Raw genomic sequence first — 15,794 nt, 5'->3', positions numbered from 1 at the left:
ATCGAAGTTCAGTACTCCAACTATCCCAGAAAACTACTCTAAATAATGGTACTAGTGCGCAAAGCAGTGCCTACCAGGAAACGGGCTTTGCTGGCCGGAGTCCGGTCCTTCTGATGAGCCCGACGAGACCAGTCCACTGCTCCTGCTAGACCCGCACGTAGCCAGGTCGGCACTGGAGCAGCCACTGTGTCGGCTCACCATGATGGTGGGTCCAGAGGCGATCCCCGAGTCGGTCATGCTTCGGAGCGACTCCGGCTGCGGCTTGGCCCGGCTGCGCGACGGCTGCACATGCCGATACCATTTTATTTTTATTTTGTTCACAGTATTAACCTACATGCCGAAACAGGAGTTGCTCAACTGGGCATAACTAGAAACTGGGCGCACTTCTTTTCGCAAGATTTATGCAAATCCTTTGTCGGCGGGACAGTGACCAGCGCTCTTTCTGTCCTTGTCTCTTCTTCTGTAGTTACATTGTAACTGCTCGTAGTCTTGCGCTGTTCAAATAGGTTTGTTCCCAATCACCAACTAGCCCAAGCATCTGTCTTATTGTTAACTACATTACTTGTTGCTTTTCAACTCATTCGTGACTGTACAGACCAGCGGTATGGCAGTTTGGGCTAGTTGGTATGACATGACGATAGTTATAGCGCGAGAACAGAACAACGACAAAGAGACAAGAAGGACACGAGCGCTACGTGCAAAAGACAAAAGGTGCATGCTTACTTCATCAATGCTGCCATTCCATTCCGAATGCCAAGGCTGGTTGTAATGTGTGTCGCCACCTGCCCTGATGTCACCCGCGTCTTTCCATGGTGCGTCGGATATGGCCGTGCCGTTTCTCTCGAACCGGCCGGACATGTCCTCGCCGTTCCCCAACGAAGTCGCAGATGTTTCTTTCGCTGAACTGGCCAAGGAACTTTTGCTGCCTGTCAGAAAGAGAAAATGCCAAAAGATATTCAATACTCCATTCCTTTTTCCTGCGGTAACGTGTACATTGGCATTACCGAGCGATGCCTCAATGACCGGCTTAGGGAGCATGCGCTAAAGGTTAAGAAAAACGAGGACAAGTACGCACATCTTGTGTCGCATATTGCCGCATGTGGGTGTGAACCACGATTTTCTGATACAAGGATTCTTGGGAGAAGCTCAAATTTATCAGCACGTTTGCTGTTAGAAGCATATTATATAGAAAAGAATAAAGATATATGTGTCAGCGAGCCATCTTTGGTGTTGCATCAACAAGAAATATCTTTCCTTGATGCGAGGGTTTAGCGATTATATCTCCTTTTTGTGTTAACCCCTTTTTTTACTTTTTTTACTTTTTTTACTTTTTTTATGTTCCTTGTGGTGTGGTGACGCCATGTTGGTTTTCTACTGGCGCAGTTCTGTTAGTTTGTGCCTTTGCGCATTTCGATGTACGTATTTAAGAAGGTCAGATAGGAGCAATAAACAGTTGGTAGTGAGCGCTGCGTGTCGTGTGTGTTGCTCTGGTGTAAGTGTGTGTGCTTGTGTGAGTGTTTGCGTGAGTCGAGGTTGCGCCAAATTTCTAAGTATATGATGTATAACCAACTAGCCCAACAACAAGTTTTATTAAGTCATTGCCACATGTTCCATCTATTCACTTTTCTAGTGTGCTAGCATGGGAGGTCCAGCATTTGGCTTGAAACCTTGAGTCCACCATCTGCATATTCACATGTATTGTATTATTATATTACTAATAAAGATTGATTGATTGAATATAGCTGCCCTGACAAAAGTAAGCAATGTTAAACAAGCACAGAACGTGAAATGTTGAAAAAACTTGCACACGTTTATTATTTTGGGTCATTCAGAAACTGCACAAGGCCAATTGACAATGAAGCTATAATTAAAAGCACAGAGGAGGTTAAGTGTGTTTCTTTCATGCTTTAGTGAAACAATAATCCAATAACAAAACAAAGCTACACTAATTTTATGCCGTAATTAATCCAAAAACATATTATTGCTAATTTCAAGTTGGACACCAGAAAAGCCTGAAACCAATATCCTCCTCTTTTACTGATGAATAAACATCTACTAAACACTGGTTCAATAATTATCCATGAATATCAAACGAAGCAAATCAACATAGAACTTAACTACAAGTTTGAACGACTAGAGGCTACATGATGCACATAAGTCAACAATGTGTCAGTGACTTCACAATCCCTTAAAATGTTTACAAAGGTGCTTAAGTTTCTGACCAGAAACCTGAGTCGCAAACCTGCGTCTGCGTTAAAATATCACCTATTTTAAATCCTTGAGAAGTGCTTGATGTCCCAAAAATGAGTGAGCACTATTGTAGAGAACCAGCAATCTGTGGTCCATGGTGCAGTATTATGCAGCCCCCGTTATGATGTCAGAACACCCTCCCTTTGTCACTTCCCATCTGAAGGCCAACATCGCATTTTTCACTTAAAATGTGCTTGGACAGTTGGCTAATAGCTTTCAGTTGGCACTTTTTTTCATTCTCACATTGAGCCAAACTCAGCCAAAAAATGAGCCAGTTTTGTACATCATTGTCAATTCGCCTAATTTTTTCTCTTAACCTGCAAAGTGCAATCCCCCACCCCCCTTGCGATTTGCCATCTGGCCCTTGCCGTGTTGGCTACAACCAACTAGGCCTTCTGCCTCAAAAGGTTGCCGACACCTGCACTACTAGACGGAACATTTACGCAAATTCTTTGTCGGAGGGACAGTGATGGCTGTGGGAAGAGTTCTCATTTTCTTCTAGGTTGTAACCAAACTAACCAAATGCGAATGGTCTGGGGATTAATGATCTCATGCGAAGTTTTATTGCTGTAATGCTCTCCTGGAAGTAGTAGTCAGTACGGAAGAAGATGAACTAACCGACGACGCTTCCTGCGTCGATCTGGTTAAGGCCGCTGATCATGGACTCCAAAGCAGCCGTCACTTCCTCTGGTCCGATGGCCGACGACGAAGACCCGTTGCAGTCGGCCCCCGACACACTCTCATCCTCGCAGCTCGGCATCTTGGAGACGGTGGCACTGGTTCCGGCACCGCAGAGGTCACCTTCGCTGGGGTCGAGAGACAACCCTGCTGGTGACCCCGCCGTTGATGCAGTCATCTCGGCCTGGTCACTGGCCGTCCAGGAGTCCAGGCTCCCTTGCTCCTCCTGTGGACTCCCCATGTCCGAGACAGCCGAGCTGATGCTCTGCTGGTCGCAGCTTCTGTGAAGAAAAATATATAGTCTCTGTGGAGAATCCTTCGAGATCATCCATGAAGTCATCTGATAAAGGTGGCCCAGATCTCGCAAAGACAAGCACGCAGAGTGGCCTCTCAGAAATATTGAAGCTGGAATATGAGGCTAACAAAAAAACTGCTATGTAACAACTTTTAGTTCATATCCTCACATTCATTACATTGTTGATGCTGTAATCAATGAAAAACAAACTGGTTGATTGATTGGTCGATTGGTTGAGTGACTTACCGAATTCCCGATTTCCCACAACTGCTGTCACCTGACCAAATTAAAATGGCAATCAAGGAGTTTCTCAGGCTGCCAACATTCAAAATGGCATGTGCGGCCTTCTTGTTGCCACCCGGAAGCTCCTGGCAACTGGTTCCACAGTCCACACCAGCTTTTAACACCCTCACCCTGTTCTGGTAACAAGTCTAAACTTCCCACTAATTTGCGAGGACTCACAATTGACACGTGGAGCCCTCATCCGGTGCAGGCTGGTTCCCAGAACTCGTGGAGCCGCGCCGGAAATGCCGCTGGTGCACAGTGGGGCTCGGGCACACACTGTTGCAGACGCTGGGGCTTCGACAGGGCGAGCTGCAGGGCGTACGGTTCTCGAGGCTGCGGGGGTTCTTCTTGAGTGACGCATTGGGGATCCAGCTGAGGCGCAGGCTCAGGCCGAGAACCTGTGCAATCACTCAGTCGCTGTAACACCCGCAAACAGCGCTGGAGTACCCGATTACTCCAGTTTACCAATGGACAATTGAAATGGATTAATGTCTTTCTTCAATTAACTCGAATACACTGTACACTCCAATAGCAACTCCAGCACACGACTCATTTGAGTTGCTGTCACGGCTAGGATCAGTGCTAGAAGTACTTGATTGCTCCAGTTTACTGGACAGGAGTAATGCAGTCATTTTTGCCTCGCTTTACTCCCGAACACCACGCATTCCATGACAGGTGCAATTCATTTCATTTTATTACCTTAAAGACCCCACTAGGGGGTGTTACATAAGGGGTGGATGTAGAGAAATTATACAAAAAATGAAAATGCTAACCATGTATGTTAATTGCGAGACAGACAATGTGTTACATTTTGTGAAAATAAACTTGGGCAGGTAATGGCGGCAGTGCTGTAGGAAAGGTCGTTCCATTCAGATGATGCCCGTGGGAAGAAGGAGGCAGAAAATGTCTTGGTGTGGCTGCGTGGACGGGTGACTTGTAGGACATGACCGGTGCGATGAGATATGCGGGCTGGAGTGGTGATAAAATCCGGTCGGTCACGTGAGCTGTAATAGAACTTATGGAACAGAGCTAGGGTGGCAATGCGACGACGAAGTGCAAGAGTTATTAAAGACGATTCTTCTTTCAATGATGACACACTGACATGATATGAATAAATCGTACCGCGCGGTTCTGCAGTGCCTCAAGTGAATTTGTTAAGCAAGCCTGAGGCGGGCTCCAAATGGCAGCCGCATACTCAAGCTTTGGCCTGATAATAGATTTGTAGGCTAGAAGTTTCAGGTGTTTGGGAGCGTGGCGTAAATGACGTTTCAGAAATCCAAGTGATTTGTTAGCACCCGCTATTATGTTAGTGACATGCGCACCCCACGTTAGATCATATGACAATGTTACACCTAGATACTTATAAGATTCGACTCTGTCCAAGTCAACATTACCGAGTGTGTAAGGAAAAGTTAAAGGGTTTTGACGACGTGAGAAAGATAATGATTTGCATTTAGTTGGGTTAAGTGTCATGAGCCAATGGTCACACCATGCTTGAATAGAGTTAATATCATGTAGAAGTGCTAATTACAGTAATGACATGCTAAAGAGGTGACCATGAGGGCACCCAGACGTAGGCACCTAAATAGATGCCATACAAATCCGGTGCAGAAGGTTTGACGATGTACATGAGAAGATTGTCGTGTTAGTCATGTCCAAACAGTTGTATTCGTCAAACCCTCTTACCCTTTCTTACTTATTGCGGTAACAACATGCTAAAGAGGTGATCATGAGAGCACCCAGACGTAGGCACCTAAATAGATACGTAGATAGAAATGCTCAAAGTGCCTGCAGTTTGCTGACAAATGCGTCGCACTTAAAAGGCACGGATGAAAGGAACGAATTATTACTCAGTGACGATTCCACACGAGGAATGGTGTGACTGTTTTTACAGTGTAATGTTTTTACGCTGTTTTGCTGCTAGATATAACTGTACAGTACAACAGTAATTAATGTTTACTCTTAGACCATCAGATAGGGTAACACTTACTTCACATAGCCCTGTGTGTTACTAAAGCACAACGTTTCCACAAGTAGCGGCACAAGCGTGGACCTGCAAGCAAAAGACAGCTATCCAAGGCACTCAAATTCTTGTGTCAAGAGAATGGGTAAGAACAAGTCGACGGAGCACTTATGCAAATTTTCTAGGGTAGGGACAGCAATGGCCGTCGGTGGAGCAGTCAAGTTTTCTCATCTTGAAACTGGATATAGACACACCTCTCAGACACGAGCTTTTGCTAGAAAAGCGAAACATTTTTGCTAAATGAACTGCAACTTAAAACACTTGCATCAACACTTAAAGTTTATTTGCTGGGGAGGGGGAACATGCACACCCAACAAAATTTGAATCTCAACACCGCAACCATGTACCTACCTCGTCATGGTGCACCTTGATGGTGAGGTAACCAGGGTGGTGTGTTACTCCATTCTTTGACGACACCGGAGGGTGAACGCAGACGTTGTTCTTGCAGAAGACCACCTCTCCGTCCGCGGCCGGTGGCTTCAGCTGTTGAGGCACACCCGAGCTCGTCCGAAACAGGTCGGACGCTCGGCGGAGCAGAGTGTGCAGGGCTGCCATGATGGCTGTTCATTTAAAACTTCACTGCAACACCAAAAAAAAAACACAGCAACTCATTAAAGAATGCAAACACGGTTCTATAGACAGAAATGTAAAATTGTGGAATCGACTAATAAAACCAAAACCAGTTAAGCCGGTGATGATACCAAAATCGAATACTGTTCAAATAGTAAGTCAACCATCTTTTAAGATGGGTCTAGACTGGTACAGTGACAATTCACAAAACAGCCCATGTATTCCAAAACATTTCATTTAAACAGATATTTCCAAGCTTTAACAAAAGAACATTGCGATTATTTTTAACCTATAAGAAATACTACAATTGATGTTAAGCAGCAACTAAAACCTTCAATATATTATGTAACTGCAGGTTGAAATATAGCAGTGACCACAGCATTCAGGGTGGTACTATGGCAGCAGCTAGCTTCCAAGTAAAACTTATATATGTTCAAACTATATGTAATTCATGATTTAACATCATGATAAAGTTTGTAGCATAGATAGTTGACTACTGACACTGTTTCTTCAGCCACACTGGAGTTCAAAGTGAAACGCCTTCATTCTGTGATCAACAAGTGTCAATTGTGTCGTAAGTACATGGGCTGCATGCGCGTTATGAAAACAAGAAAAGTTACACCTCTCTGTTCCCACATCTTATTCGTCTAAGCATCTCTTTCAACGTTGCCTACGATTCAAAAACTATTTGCAAAATATTTGATATTTCAAATATGGGTTATTTGATTGCGGGAGTGAATCAAATTATATGCTTGAATTTGTTATTCAAACATTTCGAATACTTGCACACCTTTAAAAATTTGCCGTGAACATATTGTCTTGTAGATATGGAAGACAGCAATAAAATGCTTGCAATTACAACTATAAACATGACAAATTTTAACTATACATCACACCACCTGTTGAGAATTACTTGCAGTGTTGAAGTTGTCACATTAACAATTAGCGATGGTACATTGGGAACGACTGCACAGCCAAGCAAGATGTTATCCCTGCAGCCTTCAGTCGCCGAAAACGTTAGTTACGCCGATGACAAGTGTAGTTTTCCAACGTTGCAGTTGTTATCACTGCCTCGTCGCAGTTCCACTGAGCCACGGGTCAGGAAAGAGATAACCATAATCTCTTGTACATGTATGCCATAACAAGCGCACTGATAAAAATTTAAAGCAAGCAGGCAATCACGGGTTTCAGCCTTTCGGCGTCCGGGTTGGGTCGCCTCAGTGAACGGCGACTGTTCTGTTGTTTTTTCTGTTCTTTTTCCGCCGTTCATTTACCGTAGATTGTGCGAAAAAGTATTGGGAAGCAATTAGGTAATCCAGCTATGAATCGCTTCCCACTGTTGCCTCCGCCTAAAGCGAACCATCCGGCTAGATCCGCGAGTTACAGCTTCGACGCGCGAAACACCGATTATAAATCGTGATGCGTCTGACAGGTCAGTATCGATGTTTCTAAATTTACCAACATCGACATTAATATAACGCCAACGCACACACTGCGTTCATTCTAAAGAACATTCACTCATTTCTCGGAACGAGCCGATGAAGATCCAGTGGCGACCGTAAGGTCGACCGTAATGCTTAAACAAATATCGCGCAGTGCGCGCAAGAAAGAAAGGACATCGCTGAATCGTGAGCTCGACATCATGTACGGCCAATACTGATACGACACTCGAAACGTAAGGGAGTAAAATGTGGCGTAATCCGTCCAAGCGGGCAGCTTTCGAAGCGGCTTCAAAACGCCAGCTGCGAGTCGTTCTGCAACGAGCGCTCCGCTCCAACTACGTGAAACGTCGGACAGCAACAGTTGGTTGTTCGAACTGGAACACTCCGTACGGAAGCGGTAGACGCAATGCATACACTTCGTCCCGTCGGACGAGAGCGAAACCGGCCCTTAAAGACGGCGTGCGACGCGCAAAACGCACTCACATCTGCTAGCGAAGCGGCGTGAGACAACGCGGGGTTCCACCCCCTTCCATAAGGGTAGAGGCGACGTTTCAACTCCGTGTTGTTGTGGACGGATCCGCGTTGACTGCCATGGCAAGACCGGATTGCACGACGCTCGCAGCTGTTCAGAGTGATGCCCGAGGAGCTTGCGCTGAAACGTCCATTTTCGTGGCTTCGAGCGCGGTGCGTCTCTTTTTCTTTTTTTTAACGCGCCTCTACGGAGGATCGGTCGTCAACAGACATGGCTGCGAATAACTGCAGTAGCAGACAACATGGCAGACAAGCAGACGCATAGAAGGACCGCATTTGTTAATGTCAATACTAATTTTTTCAATTAAAATTTCAACTTTACCTGCAAAAACTTACATGTAATTATTAATATTAAAAGTGTTTTATTTATAAATTTATCAAAATTTGTGTCGTTCATTTGAGGCGGTTCGTTGAAACTGCGGAGCTGTACTAACGGAGCATGTGTTTCTTGATCTGAGGGTTAGAATCGGTTTCGGCTAGAGAAATTTTCGCAACGATCAGCAAATATGTCCCTTTCACTAGCTCTGGCACGTAGGTGCGGTTCGGTCCTATCTGCGGGAAGGCATTGCGTCCGAGGGATCTACAAAAGGTTGGCATCTCGTTTGCTTCGCGATCAATTTTCCCGATCGTCCCGTAGCGCACATGGTCTTTTTTTTTTTTTTTTTCGTAGCGCCGGTGATGCGGAGAGCGCACATTGTCTACGCTTTTCCGCACTTCTCTCTTTGAGTTGCGTTTGACCTTAATTCTGAGGGGTTGCGCTAATTGTGGGCCTCACGGAATAGCACTTTTCACGTCACGGTGGTATTTCAGGTCGGTGCGTTTTCGATTTCAGATGCGCCCAAGCGCCGACCGCCGCTGTGTCCGTAGCCGCGAAGTCCTACAGTACCGAAGTTTTGGCGCAGCCCACGCCAAGTGCGGAGGAGAGACACTATCCGGAGAAGATCACCCGGATTGTGGACGACATCGCCAAGCTGACGCTCATGGAAGTGGCCGACTTGAACGAACTTCTCAAGGTACGCAAAACTGCTTCCGACGTTGGGTGTCCATGACGGTGACGCCGGTCGAATGTTGCGCGACGACAAGCTGTTTGAATGCCGCTCCTACGATGGGCGCAGTGAGTTCACCGTTGATCAAGCAACGGGAATTACAGCAGTGCGCAATTGCGAAAACAGTGGTAGTTGCCTTACGTACGCAGTGCTAACTTTGGGTGTGTTCATTCCTTTACTCCTTGCAGAAAACCCTTAATATTCAAGAAACACCTATGATGGCAGGAGCTTGGGCAGCAGCGCCAGCGGCCGCCGCACCTCAAGAGGTAACTGCCGGTTACAAACAGTTTAATGGCGTTTTTTGTTGTTGTTGTTGTTGTTGAATGTGCGCGTGGGTTACGGTAATCTGTCGCCTTGATCAACTCTCGGCATAGATGCGTTGTCAGGTCATGTGCTGAAAATTTTTAAAGCCATTACTAATTATTTTAGCCTCATTTCTTCCCATTATGAAAATCAATTACTTGAGTCTCGTTGTAGCGTTATCTTGTTCAGCTGAGGCGATGATTGTTTTTCTTTCTGAAGTGTTGTCATTCTTCCTGGTTTGACTTTGAATCAACTTCGTGTAAATGTCATGCTCATTTTGTCACTCTGTGTATGCACAAGTGAAGTCCTGAGTCTCTTTCATTGTCTTACGTTAATGCTTTCAAATTCTAATGCACTCGTTTGTTTATCCCACTTGGCATGGCTGCACATCTGGCCTCCGTATCACAAAGGCATAGAAAATGTATACAAAGTGTACCCCTACAATGAATCAAATACGAGCGGGCAGTACGATAGGCGGGCATCCATCCTCACGTAAAATTATTCGCAATGATAAGCAAAACAGCATCAGCGGCATAGTTCTGTCTGAGTGTCGATGTGCGTGGGTGGCTAGAAGGTCTTCAGAAATGCCTATACTCCATCTCGTGCTGCACTACAAAAGCTACAGAGTGCAAACAAGCCACATATTCTATAAATTAATCACTTTACAGATAATAGGGTTCAGACAGTTGCGTTCGTTCGCCATGTTTTGTGTAAAATAGATGTGTCATATGCTTTTTTTCTTATTTGTATTTATGTTTCATGCCTGTAATTGTTCTATCAGTAATCGCTGGCAACTTTAATTACAAGCCAACATGGCAACGGCCGTGCACACGCGACTGCACGCTTCAATCCAAATTTGCACTTGCTACCCGCTCACTGCGCTGACAGCGACAAATAAAGGGTGAAATAAGCCATTGGTTTGTGTCACCTCGCGCTGAGGGCAAAGCACCAGGTAGGTTTTTGTCGTTATTACCGAGATCAGCTGTCTGGCCGAAAATTGTTATTGATAACGGTCCATAAAAATAGTGCAGTATAGTCACAAATACAACGCTATCGAAACCTTAGGACACAAATCTAAAGCGAATACAGTTAGAGCTTGTTAATTCAACACCAATAAATTAGGAAAGCCGTATAATTCCGATGTATAATCCTTGCAATGCAGGAGGACGAAGGTGACAAAGTGGCCAAGGTTCAGACGTCGTTCACGGTGAAGCTCGTTAAGTTTGAAGACTCCAAGAAGATCCAGCTTATTAAGGAGATCAAAAACCTCATGGAGGGCATCAACCTTGTACAGGTACACTCAGTTCGTTAAATCGGGGTTTGAGTAATTACCCATCCCTGCTGTCACACAATGAAGCCAGTTTGGCGTCCGCACTTTGTGCGTGCCTCTGTGTTCCTGTTTATGCTTTGTCTTCTTTGCGCAAAGCCTTCACGCATCATTGTTGGTTGAAAAGATATGCATTTATCTTTAATATGTTTGAACGTACCATATCTATTTAAATGTAAAGCGAGTTGTTTTTTTTTTTGTTTTTTTTTGTTTTTTTTTTTCAGATTTTTGCTACCTGAAGTTGACCCTGACATTAGAATGGAATACTAAAATTCATGTTGTGTTAAAAGTGTAATGATAAATGCAATTATTTTATTTTTTGTTTTATTATCCCCCCCCCCCCCCTCCTTGTGTAACCAAAAGTTACCCCTTGCGTTACAACCATGGTCGCACTGCAGTAGAGTAAAGATGGTATTGTCCTTGCTCAACGCAAGCCTGGCTTCTCTGAGTGTGTATTTGCATATGTTATTCACGCCCTAAGGAAGGCAGAATGCCAATACTCTGCTACCAGAAAAGGAAGGTTTGGCAATTGTTTGGGCATTACAGAAATTTTACCCTTGTGTGTACAGCCATCCCATCGATGTGGTTAATGATCGTTATTTGGTCTGTTGGCCTGCATCACTGAAGGATCCTTCGAGTCAGCTTGGACATTGCACACTACATTTACAGGAACATGGTATTCGTGCCATTTACCACTCGCCAATATTGATATTGCCGACGTACCATCGTAACAGTGCCAAGACCTTTGGATAGCCTCGCTTACAGACATTCTCTCTACGCCTTTGGTGACACAGACGTTGAATGCAGTATCAGTTAATATTAGATTGCCTGCTCCTAGGTTTTACTGTTCGTTTTGACCGACGCCAATTTTCGTTCCAGGCCAAGAAGTTTGTGGAGAGCGCGCCCCAGATAGTGAAAGCAGACTTGCCGAAAGACGAGGCAGAGAAGCTCAAAGCGAGTATCGAGATGGCCGGTGGAACGTGCGAGATCGTCTGAGAAGACGAGGACGGCCAATCCGCATCCGACGGTGCGGCGTAGGAACTGTACAGTTTTCGTAATTTTCTTCCAAAGGAAGATGTGTTGCAAACCTTGATCACTGTCCAGAAACACAAGTACCATCGCTTAATGCTGGACATTTCTTTTTTTCGTTATTTTCACGCATATTTGTTTTGCACCCCAAGCTCTGCAGGTGCCTGTATAGCATAGAAATAAAATAATTCATACGCATTTCTTTTGTTTTGTGATGTCATTGCCTCAGGCTGAAATGACTGATGCTTGCCCCACCTGCTGAACATCTTAAACATCTGTTTACCACCTCCGTAGTACTAAAGTTAGAAATTAGGAGATTTACTCTACTTCACTATCGAAATGTTTGTTATGTGACATCTAATGATTGTGTCAATAAACACAACAGTAGTTTTTCTGAATTATGCATCAGACACCAGTTTTTTTAAGCTTGTTTATCTCATGCGGTTGTGATGTAAACACCTCGCTAATTGTTATTCACACCTTGTAACAATGACCCTGTAACTCAGAACTTTGGTATTACAAACACTGGTACAACAAATTATCGTTATAACAAAGTAGGTTAAGGATAGTCTTATCATAAGTATAGTGTTACAAATACACCTCTACGATAAATTTTCAAATATTGCAAGGTGATCCCTGCTCAGATGCGACTTTGAAAACTGGATATAACAGACTTTTGACTTGAGTGTAGCCTGCTCAAGAAACTTGCTAGGTTTATCCTGAAGTGTCTACCAGCAACTACCTCTTCATACTGATGTTTAACAGTGCACGAAAAACCAGGACGAAATACACAAAGGCAAAGCATCTGAGTTGTTACTGCAGTTTTTTTTTTTTTTTTTTCTGTGCAATGTTGAACTACAAGGTCACAGAACTAGCAGTTATACTTCACCTCTTCCAGTTCGATTAATCGTTTACCATTACCAATAACAACAGAGCTAACTTTCTTTGAGGTTCATTACGTCTAATTACATCCAATTACATCCATGGCTGATTATAACAATGTTGCCAACATGAAGTGGTTGTTGGCTGTAACTGCCGTGCAACGTAAAGGGCTGTTGAGCACTGTTTTTTTTTTTACCTAGCACACATTTTTATTTGTTGAATAGTCACAGCACACCAACAGCAATGTACAACAATTCAAACTCCGTTCCCGCGCTTGTTATCTTTCCTGCTAATAAACTCGCGTTTTTTTTTTTTTTTGCTTGAGCACACTTGTATGATTTTTGCTGATTGATAAAATATGCAAAAAATTTAGTTTTTTATATTCCCTCTTCTTTTGTGAAGGTCTTGCTTCAAGCTTTGTGCTAGCAGTTTGTCTCGCTTCATTCATCCACGCAATGAAAAAGCCAAGATCAACAAACATGGCCGTCGCCGATCTCAAAATGGAGAGCGCCAAAACGGTCGACGTTCACCTGTTTTCCTGCGACATCAAGCACCGCGGAAAGGCCAAGGCGTCGACGTACTTCTTGCCCCACGTCGAACCGCTTGACGGACAGCCGGGCATGTTCAAGTCGCACCTTCGGGGACGTCCTCTGAAAGGCCGCCACCTGACGCTGCCCGAGGGCTACAGCGGCATCGTAGCCCGCAGCGCGGCGACGGACGCCGACTGCGAATGCAGCACGAAGAAACTTTACGTGAGCGGCCGTTTCGACAAGATAACCGCCTGGAACTGGAGCATTCCGCTCTACGAAGACAGGTGCCGGCAGATTAACGACTGGATCGTCGTCAACCAAGCGCTACACGAGTGTGAAGATGAATGAACGAACGAGGCGCCAAATTCGCGCGAGCAAGGGGGGGTTTATCTACTGCACGTTGAGGTCGCGGAGGCTTTTGTGAAGGAAGCGGTTGTTGTTCGTGGAGAATCGTGTTTAAACTGCGCCTACCTTGTGTTCTTCTGGGGGCGATGTTGATCGCTGTTCGGCAGTTTTTGACTGTTCGATATCGTGCAGCTGTTTGTTCGTGAATGCTGTGTCCAACTAATGGTGTGGTCTCGGCCCGAGTCAAGCGAACCGTCAATTTATTGCCGTATGATGTGTTGCAGTAGCCGTAATAAAGTCTACCTTGCGAAGCAGTTTCCACGGCGACATGCTATTTCGTACGTTCAGGTGTTCCAAAAATAGAACGAAGCACGCTAGCCGAGGCCAAGCTACGCAAATGTGCATGCCAGTTAGCTCCGAAAGAAATGTGGCTATTTGTTTACATACGGAAATGATAGTACTGTGTTCTGGCACATTTCAGTCTTTAAATAAAGAACCGCGTCCCTTATAAAGCACGCTGACATGCAGTTTTCCGTAGCTCGGCCAAAGCTCGCAAGATCCGTTTTGCTCTTGGATCACCTGTACTTGAGGAGGCTGTTGAATTCAGCACGTTTTATGAATCACTACGGTTACTACGTTTGCATCACGCAACATGAAAATGCATGGTGTATGGCTTCTAGATTGTTGAGCCTTCTTGTGCACCAGAGTTAAAAAGTACTGATGCGACTTAACTAGCAGGTACAGTTCAGTGGCCCAGGAAATTCACAGTGACATGATCAAATACAGCCCAAGTAAAAATATACATATATAACAGTGTAACTCATTTTATTGTACACCCATTAGAGAAATGCATAACATAACTATGCAGTAAAGATATGAGAAAAGTTCTAATGAATAAGCAAACAGAAACATTGCTCACAGCTCTACCTCAGAACAACTTATTCACCAGTTTATTGCTTCAACCAAAGAGGTTCTAGAAGAAAGTTTTATCTCCCATTTTCTGCCACCTTAAGTGCATTTTGTATACAAAGTAAGTCAGAATTCACTCAAAAAGTTTGCTGTTATCTTTTACCCTGTTGTTGCTCCCTTATAATGCATGTAGAGAGCACAAAAACTTAAGTAAAACATGCAATAAGGTTGGTTGCAGAATATAGTCCTCAGCATTTTTTTCATGCCTCTGCTGGTACCAGACTTTTCAAGTACTTGGACGACTTTGTGGCAATTCACATTACAAAGCTCAATGAAATAGCTGCTTTGCACATCTAGCAAGGTAACAGTTTGCAACCTATCAGGCAGAAACACAGTGGGAAGATGTAAAAAGAATATTCTTATAAGCATATAGGTGTCTGTATATTCCGCACTGGGACTAACTAGATGTCGCACACATATGTGGGAAAACGTACAAGTGGTGTTCTACTGTGGTTGCCACCAGGGATGTTGGCAGAAATACTTTCTCGAATGGAGGAGGAAGCACCTATTTCTTCCGTAGTGAAGGAGCTGGGCAAGTAGACGTAGTCTAGTGTAATATTTCACTCCGTATGCCATGGCTGGCAAAAGGCTTAAGGCAGGAGAGGGCAGTGATGGAAGCGACATTTTGAAGTATATTCCAAAGCAGAAAAAGATAGTGTTTTGGAACAGAAAAGAAAAGCTAGTTTAGAGCAACTATTTATGTGCTTGGACTGATGGCAAACTATTATAAACGACATCTGGAGTTTAAAGTGTCATCTAAGCTTCTTATAAATATTAATACTTATAAAGCATGTTGCACATACAATAATCACTTGAAATGGCACAAAACAAATAGTTAACCAGTCGGATGGTCACTGAAATATAGATTTCGCTACCTAGGCTACCTATATTTGAAATGCTAATGGCTGTGGTAAATATCATACAAAAGCAATAAACCTGTGCACCAAATTACAAAAGCAGCCATTGTCACATGTAACCATTGCCAAAGCAGCAGTCTATAATCGCTACGTGTACTGTGTGTTATTTTCATATTTCACCAAAACAGTCAGCCTTGAATATTTCAGAACTAAAATAAGCTATACACTTGAAATGCCAGTTCGTGTGACATTTATGAGCTCAAAATTGATAAAGTGCTAATGTAATCAGCCACACATCATAGTAGTCACAACAGCAGTTAGTAATCGTTATGATGCTATACTAACCTCACACACATTTCACTAAAATAGTCTGCTTGTCCACTAAATAGATATCTACAATGTCAGCACATGTAGCATTGTCAATACGCTAGA

At 44.0% G+C, this 15,794-nt stretch overlaps 3 protein-coding genes across 3 annotated transcripts in view; 2 read left to right on the top strand and 1 right to left on the bottom strand.

Annotated features, from left to right (window-relative positions):
- TBC1D16 (TBC1 domain family member 16) overlaps positions 1 to 8,163 on the bottom strand; it is a 28,798-nt gene extending 20,635 nt beyond the window's left edge. The window contains exons 1-6 of the mRNA XM_075868786.1: positions 8,027 to 8,163; positions 5,883 to 6,110; positions 3,686 to 3,906; positions 2,869 to 3,209; positions 724 to 926; positions 75 to 282 (exon numbers count right to left, since the gene is read on the bottom strand). Of these exons, the coding sequence (XP_075724901.1) occupies positions 75 to 282; positions 724 to 926; positions 2,869 to 3,209; positions 3,686 to 3,906; positions 5,883 to 6,086 (1,177 nt within the window). The 5' untranslated portion in view covers positions 6,087 to 6,110; positions 8,027 to 8,163. The remainder of the gene's footprint in view (positions 1 to 74; positions 283 to 723; positions 927 to 2,868; positions 3,210 to 3,685; positions 3,907 to 5,882; positions 6,111 to 8,026) is intronic.
- Positions 8,164 to 8,408: 245 nt separating this feature from the next.
- Positions 8,409 to 11,977, top strand: mRpL12 (mitochondrial ribosomal protein L12). Its single transcript, XM_075868787.1, has 5 exons — positions 8,409 to 8,663; positions 8,907 to 9,087; positions 9,309 to 9,386; positions 10,586 to 10,717; positions 11,630 to 11,977. The coding sequence occupies exons 1-5, from the start codon at positions 8,581 to 8,583 to the stop codon at positions 11,744 to 11,746; spliced, it is 591 nt and encodes a 196-aa protein (XP_075724902.1). The 5' UTR covers positions 8,409 to 8,580; the 3' UTR covers positions 11,747 to 11,977.
- A 1,135-nt stretch (positions 11,978 to 13,112) lies between these two features.
- On the top strand, positions 13,113 to 13,853 carry LOC119179562 (uncharacterized). Its single transcript, XM_037430666.2, has one exon. The coding sequence runs from the start codon at positions 13,117 to 13,119 to the stop codon at positions 13,537 to 13,539; it is 423 nt and encodes a 140-aa protein (XP_037286563.2). The 5' UTR covers positions 13,113 to 13,116; the 3' UTR covers positions 13,540 to 13,853.
- Positions 13,854 to 15,794: the final 1,941 nt, after the last annotated feature.

This window comes from Rhipicephalus microplus, chromosome 7, assembly GCF_043290135.1.
Source record: "Rhipicephalus microplus isolate Deutch F79 chromosome 7, USDA_Rmic, whole genome shotgun sequence".
Lineage (NCBI taxonomy): Eukaryota > Metazoa > Arthropoda > Arachnida > Ixodida > Ixodidae > Rhipicephalus > Rhipicephalus microplus.
The sequence above is the reverse complement of the archived record's forward strand: the minus strand, read 5'-3'. Positions and strand labels throughout refer to the sequence as shown.

Excerpts from the sequence above, each read along its gene's own strand:
- mRpL12 (XM_075868787.1), top strand. The coding sequence starts at position 8,581 with ATGTCCCTTTCACTAGCTCTGGCACGTAGGTGCGGTTCGGTCCTATCT. Across the intron at positions 8,664-8,906 it reads GTCCGAGGGATCTACAAAAG|ATGCGCCCAAGCGCCGACCG; the intron begins GTTGGCATCTCG and ends TTTCGATTTCAG. Across the intron at positions 9,088-9,308 it reads ACTTGAACGAACTTCTCAAG|AAAACCCTTAATATTCAAGA; the intron begins GTACGCAAAACT and ends TACTCCTTGCAG.
- LOC119179562 (XM_037430666.2), top strand. The coding sequence starts at position 13,117 with ATGAAAAAGCCAAGATCAACAAACATGGCCGTCGCCGATCTCAAAATG.